At 44.1% G+C, this 15,000-nt stretch overlaps 1 protein-coding gene across 1 annotated transcript in view; it reads left to right on the top strand.

Moving 5' to 3' along the window:
- The window catches only part of LOC141757820 (GDNF family receptor alpha-2-like), a 44,091-nt gene that overhangs the window by 24,685 nt on the left and 4,406 nt on the right, over window positions 1-15,000 (top strand). The window contains exons 4-6 of the mRNA XM_074618667.1: window positions 8,428-8,453; window positions 13,806-13,915; window positions 14,720-14,860. Of these exons, the coding sequence (XP_074474768.1) occupies window positions 8,428-8,453; window positions 13,806-13,915; window positions 14,720-14,860 (277 nt within the window). The remainder of the gene's footprint in view (window positions 1-8,427; window positions 8,454-13,805; window positions 13,916-14,719; window positions 14,861-15,000) is intronic.

Below are 15,000 nucleotides of genomic sequence, written 5' to 3' on the forward strand. Positions count from 1 at the left end.
TGAAGGTTGATGATGTTAATCTGCATTAATGAGGCTTCTCATGAGTCAACTGAGCTCCAGCAGAATAAAGGTCCAGACTCCCTGAGAACCAGGACTAGAACCAGGACTAGAACCAGGACTAGAACCAGGACCAGAACCAGGACTAGAAAGAGGACTAGAAAGAGGACTAGAACCAGGACTAGAACCAGGACCAGAACCAGGACTAGAAAGAGGACTAGAAAGAGAGTGATGGAGGACGGGAGGGGAGCTGTGTGTTACAGATGATACCTATAAAGAGGACTATAATATAATATAACATATATATATAGCGGAGTATAGAGAGAGTAATGGGTAGAGCTGTGTATATATATATATATATATATATATATATATATGAGTAATGGGTAGAGCTGTGTATATATATATATATAGAGTAATGGGTAGAGCTGTGTATATATATATATATATAGAGTAATGGGTAGAGCTGTGTGTATATATATATATATATATATATATATATATATATATAGAGTATTGGGTAGAGCTGTGTATATATATATATATATATATATATATAGAGTAATGGGTAGAGCTGTGTATATATATATATATATATATATATATATATATATATATATATATATAGAGTATTGGGTAGAGCTGTGTATATATATATATATATATATATATATATATAGAGTAATGGGTAGAGCTGTGTATATATATATATATATATATATATATATATATATATATAGAGTAATGGGTAGAGCTGTGTATATATATATATATATATATATATAGAGTAATGGGTAGAGCTGTGTATATATATATATATATAGAGTAATGGGTAGAGCTGTGTGTATATATATATATATATATATATATAGAGTAATGGGTAGAGCTGTGTATATATATATATATATATATATATATATATATATAGAGTAATGGGTAGAGCTGTGTATATATATATATATATATATATATATAGAGTAATGGGTAGAGCTGTGTATATATATATATATATAGAGTAATGGGTAGAGCTGTGTGTATATATATATATATATATATATATAGAGTAATGGGTAGAGCTGTGTATATATATATATATATATATATATATAGAGTAATGGGTAGAGCTGTGTATATAAATACAGTTCCTTCAGTAAGTATTCAGACTCCTTCACTTTTTTCACATTTTGTTATGTTACAGCCTTATGCTAAAATCAATAACATTATTTTTTCCCTCATCAATCTACACTCAATACACCATGATGACAAAGTGGAAACAGAATTTTAGACATTTTTGCAAATTTATTAAAAAGGAAAAACTGATATATCACATTGAGTTAAGTATTCAGACCCTTTACTATGAACCTTGACATTTAGCTCAGGTCCCATTTCCCTCCATCATCTTTGAGATGTTTCTCCAACTTGGCTGGAGTCCATCTGTGGTAAATTCAAATGATTGGACATGATTTGGAAAGGCACACACCGGTCTATATAAGGTCTCACAGCTGATAACGCATATCAGAGCAAAAACCAATCCATGAGGTCAAAGGAACTGCCTGAAGAGCTCAGAGACAGGATTGTGTCGAGGCACAGATCTGGGGAAGGCTACAGAAACATTCTGCAGCATTGAAGGTCCCCGAGAGCCCAGTGGCCTCCATAATGCTTAAATGGAAGAAGTTTGGAACAACCAGGACTCTCACTAGAGCTGGCCGCCAGGCCAAACTGAGCAATCGGGGGAGAAGAGCCTTGGTAAGGGAGGTGACCAAGAACCCGATGGTCACTCTGGCTGAGCTCCAGAGATCCTGTGTGGAGATGGGAGAAACTTCTAGTAGGACAACTATCACTGCAACACTCCACCCATCTGGGCTTTATGGCAGAGTGGCCAGACGGAAATGAAAGCCTGCTTGGAGTTTTAAAAAAAGCACCTAAAGGACACTCAGACTGTGAGAAACCAGATTCTCTGGTCTGATGAAGAGAGAGAGGAGTATAGTGCTATAGTAATGTGTAGAGCTGTGTATATATATATATATATATAGAGAGAGAGGAGTATAGTGCTATAGTAATGTGTAGAGCTGTGTATATATACTGGAAAAACAAAGTTTGTAAACTTGTGTTTGGTGGATTATTTCTCTGTTGTTACAATGCTAATGGTCATTGTATTTTACATCGTTGGAAAGCCTGTTTATTTACCTTCACAATGATGTCCAACTTGTAAGGATCATGCATTTGTGGGATGAGCAGCACAGCTGATTATGTGGGTGGCGCCCAAGAAAAATTTGCCAAAATGCTCCGTCAATGGTAAACAGTGTATTCTCCTGTTGGTATTGACTCTTGTTGTGAGTTGTTTGGTGGATTGGATGATTGAACTCTATCAGTAACAAGGAACAAACAAGACATATTGGCTATTTTACACTTTATTCATTTAATACACCGTCAGGAGCCTCAGTAGAGGTGGAAGATCCATACGCAGCCACAACAGCCTGGCACCTCCTCCTCATGCTGGTCACCAACCTGGTCACACGTTGCTGTGGGATGGCGTTCCATTCCTCAACCAGGATTGGTTGCAGGTCAGCCAGCGTGGTTGTGTTGGTCACTCTAACACGTACAGCACGCCCAACCTGATCCCACATGTTGAATTGGGTTGAGGTCTGGACTCTTGGCAGGCCGTTCCATTCTCTCTCCTCCCACATTGTGGAGGTAGTCTGTGATAACCCTGGCTCTGTGGGGGGGGGGGCGTTGTTTCTTGGAGGATGAAGTTAGGTGCCAGATTGTGGAGATATGGGATCACCACTGGCTGCAGAATCTCATCCCGACATCTCACTGCATTGAGATGGCCTTCAATGATGACAAGCCTTGTTTTGCCAGTGAGGGAGATGCCGCCCCACACCATGACACAGCCTCCACCAAAAGCTGTTACTCCATCGGTGCTAAAATCAGCATAGCGTTCTCCACGTCGTCTCCATACTTTGACCTGCCGTCCAACTTTGGCAGACAGAACCTGGACTCATCACTGAACATGACATTCCCCCACATGTTCAGGTTCCATTGTCTGTGTTGTCGACACCAGCGCAAACGGGCCTGACGGTGAAGGGCAGTCATTGCAGGCTTCCTGGTAGCCTTATGAGAATACACTGTTTAGAGCATTTTGGCAAATTTTTCTTGGGCGCTACCCACATAATCAGCTGTGCTGCTCATCCCACAAATGCATGATCCTTACAAGTTGGACATCATTGCGAAGGTAAATAAACAGGCTTTCCAACGATGTAAAATACAATGACCATTAACATTGATACAACAGAGAAATAATCCACCACAAGTTTCCGAACTTTGTTTTTCCAGTTTATATATATATATATATAGAGAGAGAGGAGTATAGTGCTATAGTAATGGGTAGAGCTGTGTAGTCCAGGCTCAGAGCCCCCTGAGGCTCAGTGTGATCTGTGGTATGGGTCTCTATAGATCAGTGTTTTAGCCGAGGCCTCCATCAGACAGCGAGCAGAGAGCTGCATAATGAGGAGTCCTCTGGGTCTCGTCTGCTGCTGTGGACGCTCGTCTCCCGCTGTGGACGCTCGTCTCCCGCTGTGGACGCTCGTCTCTCTGATTGACTCTCTGACTAATTAAATCTGGTCTCTGACACCGGAGACGGCTGAGAGACCTCCAGGGAGCGCTAAAAGCTTCCCTCATTTAAAACACTCTAACACTCCATCTGCATTTCAAATCACAGTTCAATCACACCTACTGCTCTGCTCAGGGAGGAAGAGTTCACCGAGTGAAGCTCATATCTCTCTCTATAGACATTATATATATACATATACATACATATATATATATATATCTCTCTATAGAGATATATATATATATCTATATGTATCTATCTGTTGGTCTGCTCTGTACAGCTGGACCAGGACATTGCTACATATAGCAGACCGTTGCTATGTATAACAGACCGTTGCTACATATAGCAGACCGTTGCTACGTATAACAGACCGTTGCTACTTATAACAGACCATTGCTACATATAACAGACCGTTGCTACGTATAACAGACCGTTGCTACATATAGCAGACCGTTGCTAAGTATAACAGACCGTTGCTACTTATAACAGACCGTTGCTACTTATAACAGACCGTTGCTACGTATAACAGACCGTTGCTACTTATAACAGACCATTGCTACATATAACAGACCGTTGCTACATATAGCAGACCGTTGCTACGTATAACAGACCGTTGCTACTTATAACAGACCATTGCTACATATAACAGACCGTTGCTACGTATAACAGACCGTTGCTACGTATAGCAGACCGTTGCTACGTATAACAGACCGTTGCTACTTATAACAGACCGTTGCTACGTATAACAGACCGTTGCTACGTATAACAGACCGTTGCTACTTATAGCAGACCGTTGCTACGTATAACAGACCGTTGCTACGTATAGCAGACCGTTGCTACGTATAACAGACCGTTGCTACGTATAACAGACCGTTGCTACTTATAACAGACCGTTGCTACGTATAACAGATCGTTGCTACGTATAACACAGTTGCTACGTATAACAGACTGTTGCTACTTATAACAGACCGTTGCTACGTATAACAGACCGTTGCTATGTATAACAGACCGTTGCTACGTATAACACAGTTGCTACGTATAACAGACTGTTGCTACTTATAACAGACCGTTGCTACGTATAACAGACCGTTGCTATGTATAACAGACCGTTGCTACGTATAGCAGACCGTTGCTACGTATAACAGACCGTTGCTACGTATAACAGACCGTTGCTACTTATAACAGACCGTTGCTACGTATAACAGACCATTGCTACTTATAGCAGACCATTGCTACTTATAGCAGACCGTTGCTACGTATAACAGACCTTTGCTACGTATAACAGATCGTTGCTACGTATAACAGACCGTTGCTACGTATAACAGACCGTTGCTATGACTCGTCAGTAGATGGATGAACTTCCTGTTTGCATCAGGACTCGTCTGTAGACGGATGAACTTCCTGTTTGCATCAGGACTCGTCTGTAGACGGATGAACTTCCTGTTTGCATCAGGACTCGTCTGTAGACGGATGAACTTCCTGTTTGCATCAGGACTCGTCTGTAGACGGATGAACTTCCTGTTTGCATCAGGACTCGTCTGTAGATGGATGAGTATCATGTTCTTCATGACCCCATCGCCCCCCCACTAATGGCGGTGGTATGTATGCAGACTCACTCCCTCTGCAGCGAGGCGTGGCGAGCTAAACTGCTTCCCTAACGCCGGCAGCAGCAGCTGAGTGGTGTTTTAAGGCGAGGGAGCCAATCTAGCGCCTTCGCCGCTCCATTACACGGCCAGTGAGGTGAACTGGTGGCGGGATGGAAATAGCTGCCTCTCCTGGAGGTCACAGAGGACGCCGGCGCCGCTACACGCCCGCTCACTTCCTGTCAACACAAACACATGAGGGAGGACGAGCTACGGAGCATATACAGACTCTTCTGTAGACTATCAGTATACTATCAGTAGAGTATAGTATAGTATCAGTATACTATCAGTATAGTATCAGTATACTATCAGTATAGTATCAGTATACTGTCAGTATAGTATCAGTATAGTATAGTATAGTATCAGTATACTATCAGTATAGTATAGTATAGTATCAGTATACTATCAGTATAGTATAGTATAGTATCAGTATACTATCAGTATACTATCAGTATAGTATCAGTATAGTGTCAGTATAGTATAGTATAGTATCAGTATACTATCAGTATAGTATAGTATAGTATCAGTATACTATCAGTATAGTATAGTATACTATCAGTATACTATCAGTATAGTATAGTATAGTATCAGTATACTATCAGTATAGTATAGTATACTATCAGTATACTATCAGTATAGTATAGTATAGTATCAGTATACTATCAGTATAGTATAGTATACTATCAGTATACTATCAGTATAGTATAGTATAGTATCAGTATACTATCAGTATAGTATAGTATACTATCAGTATACTATCAGTATAGTATAGTATACTATCAGTATACTATCAGTATAGTATAGTATACTATCAGTATACTATCAGTATACTATCAGTATAGTATCAGTATACTATCAGTATAGTATCAGTATACTATCAGTATAGTATCAGTATACTATCAGTATAGTATCAGTATACTATCAGTATAGTATAGTATAGTATCAGTATACTATCAGTATAGTATAGTATAGTATCAGTATACTATCAGTATAGTATAGTATAGTATCAGTATACTATCAGTATACTATCAGTATAGTATCAGTATACTATCAGTATAGTATCAGTATACTATCAGTATACTATCAGTATAGTATCAGTATACTATCAGTATACTATCAGTATAGTATCAGTATAGTATCAGTATACTATCAGTATAGTATAGTATAGTATCAGTATACTATCAGTATAGTATCAGTATACTATCAGTATAGTATCAGTATACTATCAGTATACTATCAGTATAGTATCAGTATAGTATAGTATAGTATCAGTATACTATCAGTATACTATCAGTATAGTATCAGTATAGTATAGTATAGTATCAGTATACTATCAGTATAGTATCAGTATAGTATAGTATAGTATCAGTATAGTATCAGTATACTATCAGTATACTATCAGTATACTATCAGTATACTATCAGTATACTATCAGTATAGTATCAGTATAGTATAGTATAGTATCAGTATACTATCAGTATACTATCAGTATACTATCAGTATACTATCAGTATAGTATCAGTATAGTATAGTATAGTATCAGTATACTATCAGTATACTATCAGTATACTATCAGTATAGTATCAGTATAGTATAGTATAGTATCAGTATACTATCAGTATACTATCAGTATACTATCAGTATACTATCAGTATAGTATCAGTATAGTATAGTATAGTATCAGTATACTATCAGTATAGTATCAGTACAGTATAGTTGAGTATCATGTCGTGAAGTTTATCTCTGATTAGTACATAACAAGTCATCTGAAAGTGTACTCTCTTATTTTAAGTGTAATAGAAGTAAACTAATAGTACACTAGAATAAACTTCTTCCTTGTCGGGGTTAGGGTTTAGAGGTTAGGGGTTAGGGGGTTAGGGGTTTCAGGTCTCCTAGGATAGATGGGTTAGGGGTTAGGGGTTAGTGGTTAGGGGTTTCAGGTCTCCTAGGATAGATGGGTTAGGGGTTAGGGGTTAGTGGTTAGGGGGTTAGGGGTTAGTGGTTAGGGGTTTCAGGTCTCCTAGGATAGATGGGTTAGGGGTTAGGGGTTAGGGGGTTAGGGGTTTCAGGTCTCCTAGGATAGATGGGTTAGGGGTTAGGGGTTAGTGGTTAGGGGGTTAGGGGTTAGTGGTTAGGGGTTTCAGGTCTCCTAGGATAGATGGGTTAGGGGTTAGGGGTTAGGGGGTTAGGGGTTTCAGGTCTCCTAGGATAGATGGGTTAGGGGTTAGGGGTCAGAGGTTAGGGGGTTAGGAGTTTCAGGTCTCCTAGGATAGATGGGTTAGGGGTTAGGGGTTAGTGGTTAGGGGGTTAGGGGTTAGGGGTTAGTGGTTAGGGGTTAGGGTTAGGGGTTAGGGGGTTCAGGTCTCCTAGGATAGATGGGTTAGGGGTTAGGGGTTAGTGGTTAGGGGTTAGGGGGTTCAGGTCTCCTAGGATAGATGGGTTAGGGTTAGGGGTTAGTGGTTAGGGGTTAGGGGTTAGGGTTAGGGTTAGGGGTTAGGGTTAGGGGTTAGGGGGTTCAGGTCTCCTAGGATAGTTGGGTTAGGGTTAAAGTTAGGGGTTAGGGTTAGGGGTTAGGGGTTAGGGGTTAGTGGTTAGGGGTTAGGGGTTAGGGTTAGGGGTTAGGGTTAGGGGTTAGGGGGTTCAGGTCTCCTAGGATAGATGGGTTAGGGTTTAGGGGTTAGGGTTAGGGGTTAGTGGTTAGGGGTTAGGGGGTTCAGGTCTCCTAGGATAGATGGGTTAGGGTTAAAGTTAGGGGTTAGGGGTTAGGGTTAGGGGTTAGGGGTTAGGGTTAGGGGTTAGTGGTTAGGGGTTAGGGTTAGGGGTTAGGGGGTTCAGGTCTCCTAGGATAGATGGGTTAGGGTTAAAGTTAGGGGTTAGGGGTTAGGGGTTAGGGTTAGGGGTTAGGGGTTAGGGGTTTCAGGTCTCCTAGGATAGATGGGTTAGGGTTTAGGGTTTAGGGGTTAGGGTTAGGGGATAGATGGTATAATGTGTCCTGTAGCTACAGAGGTCTCACTCCTCTCTAACTCCACATTTAGGACTTTTCTAGTGTTCTTGTGTATTTATACCTGCATCAGGTTGCCAAGGTGACCCGTGACATCCCATAATATTAGACTGTGTACTGACATCTTCACTGGGGGGGGGGGGGTAAACTGAGATGAAGCCTGACATCTGTAGTCGGACCGTCTGGCTCTCGTCCTCATGTGAGTATTGATCCGTCTCTGCTGGAAACGTTCCCGATATCAGTTTCACGTCTCTGCTTCCAGAAATCAATCTGTTGTTCAGCTGGACGGGAAGAGGAAACCCAGTCCGGTGGTTCTGGTTCTGGTTCCTAAACTCACCGTGAACTCCAACAGAAATATAAAGTCAGATGTTGTTGGTTCTGTTGGAGCTGTAGAGATGATACCGGGCTGGTACCGGGCTGATACCGGGTTGATCACAGACTGGTACCGGGCTGATACCGGGCTGGTACCGGGCTGGTACCGGGTTGATCATGGGCTGGTACCGGGATGATACCGGGCTGGTACCGAGCTGATACTGGGCTGATACCGGGCTGGTACAGGGCTGGTACCGGGCTGATCACGGGCTGATCACGGGCTGGTACCGGGCTGATATCGGGCTGATACCAGGCTGATCACAGGCTGCTACCGCGCTGGTACCGGGCTGGTACCGGGCTGGTACCGGGCTGATACCGGGTTGATACCGGGTTGATCACAGGCTGGTACTGGGCTGGTGCCGGGCTGATACCGGGCTGATACCGGGCTGGTACCGGGGTGATACCGGGCTGGTACCGGGCTGATACCGGGCTGGTACCGAAGTGATACCGGGCTGATCTGGGTGTGTTGTTAATGGTGATAAGTGACAGCAGGTGTGAATGAATACCGGCTGTAAGAAATCATAATATTGATGGTGTGACCGTGTGAGATATTAGTGTGTGTGTGTGTGTGTGTGTGTGTGTGTGTGTGTGTGTGTGTGTGTGTGGTTCTGACAGTCAGTAATGAGCCCGTTTGGACTCAGTCAGCGTCGCTGTAATGTGATTTTAATGTTCTCTAAATGAGAGAATCACCTGCTGCAGCTGGTAGCTGGTAGCAGGTAGCTGGTGGCTGGTGGCTTGTGGCTGGTGGCTGGTGGCTGGTGGCAGGTGGCTGGTAGCTGGTGGCTGGTAGCTGGTGGCTGGTAGCAGGTAGCAGGTAGCTGGTAGCTGGTAGCAGGTAGCTGGTAGCAGGTAGCTGGTAGCTGGTAGCAGGTAGCTGGTAGCAGGTAGCAGGTAGCTGGTAGCTGGTAGCTGGTAGCAGGTAGCTGGTAGCAGGTAGCTGGTAGCTGGTAGCAGGTAGCTGGTAGCTGGTAGCAGGTAGCAGGTAGCTGGTAGCTGGTAGCTGGTAGCAGGTAGCTGGTAGCAGGTAGCTGGTAGCTGGTAGCTGGTAGCAGGTAGCTGGTAGCAGGTAGCAGGTAGCAGGTAGCTGGTAGCTGGTAGCTGGTAGCAGGTAGCTGGTAGCAGGTAGCTGGTAGCAGGTAGCTGGTAGCAGGTAGCTGGTAGCAGGTAGCTGGTAGCTGGTAGCAGGTAGCTGGTAGCTGGTAGCTGGTAGCAGGTAGCTGGTAGCAGGTAGCTGGTAGCAGGTAGCAGGTAGCTGGTAGCTGGTAGCTGGTAGCAGGTAGCTGGTAGCAGGTAGCTGGTAGCTGGTAGCAGGTAGCTGGTAGCAGGTAGCTGGTAGCAGGTAGCTGGTAGCAGGTAGCTGGTAGCTGGTAGCAGGTAGCAGGTAGCTGGTAGCTGGTAGCAGATAAACCTGTTTAAACGTCTCTGTTCCTCATCTGAGAATACAGATGTCCCTTCCTCCCTTCCTCCCTTCCTCCCTTCCTCCCTTTCTCCCTTCCTCACTTCCTCCCTTCCTCACTTCCTCCCTTCTTCCCTTCCTCCCTTCCTCCCTTCCTCACTTCCTCCCTTCTTCCCTTCCTCCCTTCCTCACTTCCTCCCATCCTCCCTTCCTCCCTTCCTCACTTCCTCCCTTCCTCCCTTCCTCCCTTCCTCACTTCCTCCCTTCCTCCCTTCCTCACTTCCTCCCTTCTTCCCTTCCTCACTTCCTCCCTTCTTCCCTTCCTCACTTCCTCCCTTCCTCCCTTCCTCACTTCCTCCCTTCTTCCCTTCCTCCCTTCTTCCCTTCCTCACTTCCTCCCATCCTCACTTCCTCACTTCCTCACTTCCTCCCTTCCTCATCTCAGCCTGTAAATAGGTCAGGTGTTACAGAGAGTCCTCAGAGACAGGAACCTGTCATGGTAACGGTGGTTTCTGATGAGGAGATGACTGAGAGGGGAGTGAACCTGATGTGAGCTGTGAGGAGTTTTAGTTTTTTGGGCTGATAGAATCCAACGTGTCCGTTCTTTAACGTCTCTGAACACGTTCTGCTGTTTCTGTGACAAACTCAGAGACGACTCAATCTGAGTCACACCGAGGTCTGACAGGGTGGAGGTGTGTGTGTGTGTGTGTGTGTGTATGTTGTCGGTGTGGATTATTGTTGTGTCTTTTGTCTCGAGTCGACGTCGTTGGCAGGATTACTCAAGCATGACAACACACACACACACACACATACACACACACACACACACACACACACTGACCTCTGTGTGATGAAAGTCAGAAGCGCAGCACTCAGCCTGTCAGACTCCGTCATCCTGCAGCCGACAGTCCAGCAAACACAAACACTTTCACATCGACGCATGTTTGTGTCAAGCACTCATGCATTCACACACACACACGCACACACGCACACACACTCTCTCACACACACACACACACACACACACACACACTGAGCTGAACTGCATCCATCATGAGGTGTCAGATAGCAACAGGTCGACACCCTGCTGATCCGACCGTAGGACATCTTTAACCGTCCTCCTGCGGCGCTACGCTGACAAACATCAGAAGAAGAAGAAGAAGAGCAGCACAGTTAATAGAATATTAATCATGATCACCATTCTGACTTCTCACAATCAGACGAACATGATCCACGTTTGGTCTCCAGGACCGGAGTCTCTGCTCCTCTGCTCCTCTGCCTGCCTTCACTCACACACCACGCTCCTTCTCTCTCTCTCTCTCCACCTCTCACGTGCATGCTGCTCACTCCACACTGCAGAAGAGTTAGTTTAGCTCTGAGAATATCTAGTGAATGTTCAGTGGACGTTTGTGCAGAAATAACTGCTGCAGCTCCTCCAGACCAACAGAGGTTTCCCGTGTCTTGTGAAGTGACGGGGCTCCGCAGAGAGAAACGTTATCGTCTCCCCCGTTCCCTCCGGCCGCGGTCGGGAGGCTGAAGCGGGAAAAGCCAACACTAGGATCAGCATTGATTCATGGAGAGACCTTGGTCTGGTCAGCTAACATTACTGCCAAGCAGCTGAAATATAGAGTGATATGGTGCTTTTAGCTGACGTGTGTCTCCTCACTGTGTTGAGCGATGCTCCTTCATGTCTATGTAGAGCGAGCACAAGCGCCAGCAACAGGACGCTGACTTTAGTTGACTTAACGGACACAGGTGAAGCTGTTAACAACACATTATGATTCTTACTAACAGACCCTTTAAATGTAATATGAGCCGGGATGAAGCCCAACAGCAGCACTCGGTTTATAGAAATGTGAAAGTGCAACAAAAATATTTCCTCCCTAAAATGGATGAATAATGGTGATCAGAGTGATCAGAGTGATCAGAGTGATCAGAGTGATCAGAGTAGTGGTGATAATCGTTGTGTCCATGACAGTGCAGCCCTACGAGAAGACAGAGATGGTGAAACAGTAAAGTAGGACAGGCAGTAGATTAAGCTCAGCAGCTGAACACGTATTGTCTGTGACAGTCTCTCGTGCATTAACATCCACAGGATGTTAGTGGAGACTGCAGGACACGTCCAGGAGACGTCCAGGAGACGTCCAGGAGACGTCCAGGAGACGTCCAGGAGACGAGGACATCATCTGAGTGAATCAGCCGTTTATTTCCAGTCAGAGAGCTTCCTCTGATTAACTTTATACTACAGCAACGTTACAGCAATGTAGTGATGTTGATGGTGTGATGCTGACAGATGTTGATGTGATGCTGACAGATGTTGATGACGTGATGCTGACAGATGTTGATGACGTGATGCTGACGGATGTTGATGACGTGATGCTGACGGATGTTGATGATGTGATGCTGACAGATGATGATGTGATGCTGACAGATGTTGATGTGATGCTGACAGATGTTGATGTGATGCTGACAGATGTTGATGACGTGATGCTGACGGATGTTGATGATGTGATGCTGACAGATGATGATGTGATGCTGACAGATGTTGATGTGATGCTGACAGATGTTGATGACGTGATGCTGACGGATGTTGATGATGTGATGCTGACAGATGATGATGTGATGCTGACAGATGTTGATGACGTGATGCTGACACATGTTGATGTGATGCTGACAGATGCTGATGACGTGATGCTGACACATGTTGATGACGTGATGCTGACAGATGTTGATGTGATGCTGACAGATGATGATGTGATGCTGACAGATGTTGATGATGTGATGCTGACAGATGATGATGTGATGCTGACAGATGATGATGTGATGCTGACGGATGTTGATGATGTGATGCTGACAGATGATGATGTGATGCTGACAGATGTTGATGACGTGATGCTGACACATGTTGATGTGATGCTGACAGATGTTGATGACGTGATGCTGACAGATGCTGATGACGTGATGCTGACACATGTTGATGACGTGATGCTGACAGATGTTGATGACGTGATGCTGACAGATGTTGATGACGTGATGCTGACGGATGTTGATGAAGTGATGCTGACAGATGTTGATGATGTGATGCCGACAGATGTTGATGATGTGATGCTGACGGATGTTGATGATGTGATGCTGACAGATGTTGATGATGTGATGCTGACGGATGTTGATGATGTGTTGCTGACAGATGTTGATGATGTGATGCTGACACATGTTGATGATGTGATGCTGACAGATGTTGATGACGTGATACTGACGGATGTTGATGATGTGTTGCTGACAGATGTTGATGTGATGCTGACAGATGTTGATGATGTGATGCTGACAGATGTTGATGATGTGATGCTGACAGATGTTGACGTGATGCCGACAGATGTTGATGATGTAATGCTGACAGATGTTGATACAGATATTGAAGTGATGCTGACAGATGTTGATACAGATTTCGATGATGCGATGCTGACAGATGTTGATGATGTGATGCTGACAGATGCTGATGATGTGATGCTGACAGATGTTGATACAGATGTTGATGATGTGATGCTGACAGATGTTGATACAGATATTGATGTGATGCTGACAGATGTTGATGATGTGATGCTGACAGATGTTAATGATGTGATGCTGACAGATGTTGATACAGATGTTGATGATGTGATGCTGACAGATGTTAATGATGTGATGCTGACAGATGTTGATACAGATGTTGATGATGTGATGCTGACAGATGTTGATGATGTGATGCTGACAGATGTTGATACAGATGTTGATGATGTGTTTTAGGTCTCGGCTGGCTGATTTCCACATGAACTGTCAGATGACGTCTCTCACCGTCACCAGCTGTCCTCATGATAACTACCACGGCTGCCTGATGTCCTACGTCGGCCTCATCGGTACGTCCATCAGTCACATGTTTACTAGTGATGATCCACCCATCTACTGATCAATACTGATCAATACTGATCAATACCATCACCATCTACTGATCAATACTATCACCATCTACTGATCAATACTAATCAATACTATCACCATCTACTGATCAATACTGATCAATACTATCACCATCTTCTGATCAATACCATCACCATCTACTGATCAATACTGATCAATACTATCACCATCTACTAATCAATACTATCACCATCTACTGATCAATACTATCACCATCTACTGATCAATACTGTCCTCATACCTGGGTGCTGATTGGATATGTATTGTTTTTTCCCAGTTGATATTGATTGTTATTGTTATTAAAACATTGATTTATAAATCATTAGAGAGCGATATAGATCTGGAGACTCATTTCATCAGTTATAGATCAGTTTAGTGTTTAAAACTGTGATCAGATATTCAGTCTCTAATCATCAGGACCGATCATCGACAGCAGCAGCTCTGATTCTCTGATTCTGAGTCTTTGAGAGAGAAACTGACTCACTTCCTCCTGAAACATTTGGAATCAGCCACTGATTCAATTCACTGTTTGACAAATCCTCTTTAACTTCCTACCTCCTAATCTGCATCCTAATTCCTCTTCTTCTCTTTGTGTCTCTCTCTCTCTCTCTCTCTCTCTCTCTCTCTCTCTCTCTCTCTCTCTCTCTCTCTCTCTCTCTCTCTCTCTCTCTCTCTCTCTCTCTCTCTCTCTCTCTCTCTCTCTCTCTCTCTCTCTCTCTCTCTCTCTCTCTCTCTCTCTTCAGGCTCTGACGTGACGCCCAACTACAGCGACAGCAGTCCGTCCAACATCACGATGAGTCTCTGGTGCAGCTGCAGAGGAACCGGCAACCAGGAGCGCCAGTGTGACGCGTTCCACCGCGACTTCACCCACAACACCTGCCTCAGTGAGTCAGCCACGACCTGAGTGACCACATTGTACGGTCCGACCCTAAGCCACGACCTGAGTGACCACACCGTGCAGTCCGATCCTCAGCCACGACCTGAGTGACCACACCGTGCAGTCCGATCGTCAGCCACGACCTGA

The sequence above is a fragment of the Sebastes fasciatus genome, chromosome 19 (assembly GCF_043250625.1).
Source record: "Sebastes fasciatus isolate fSebFas1 chromosome 19, fSebFas1.pri, whole genome shotgun sequence".
NCBI lineage: Eukaryota > Metazoa > Chordata > Actinopteri > Perciformes > Sebastidae > Sebastes > Sebastes fasciatus.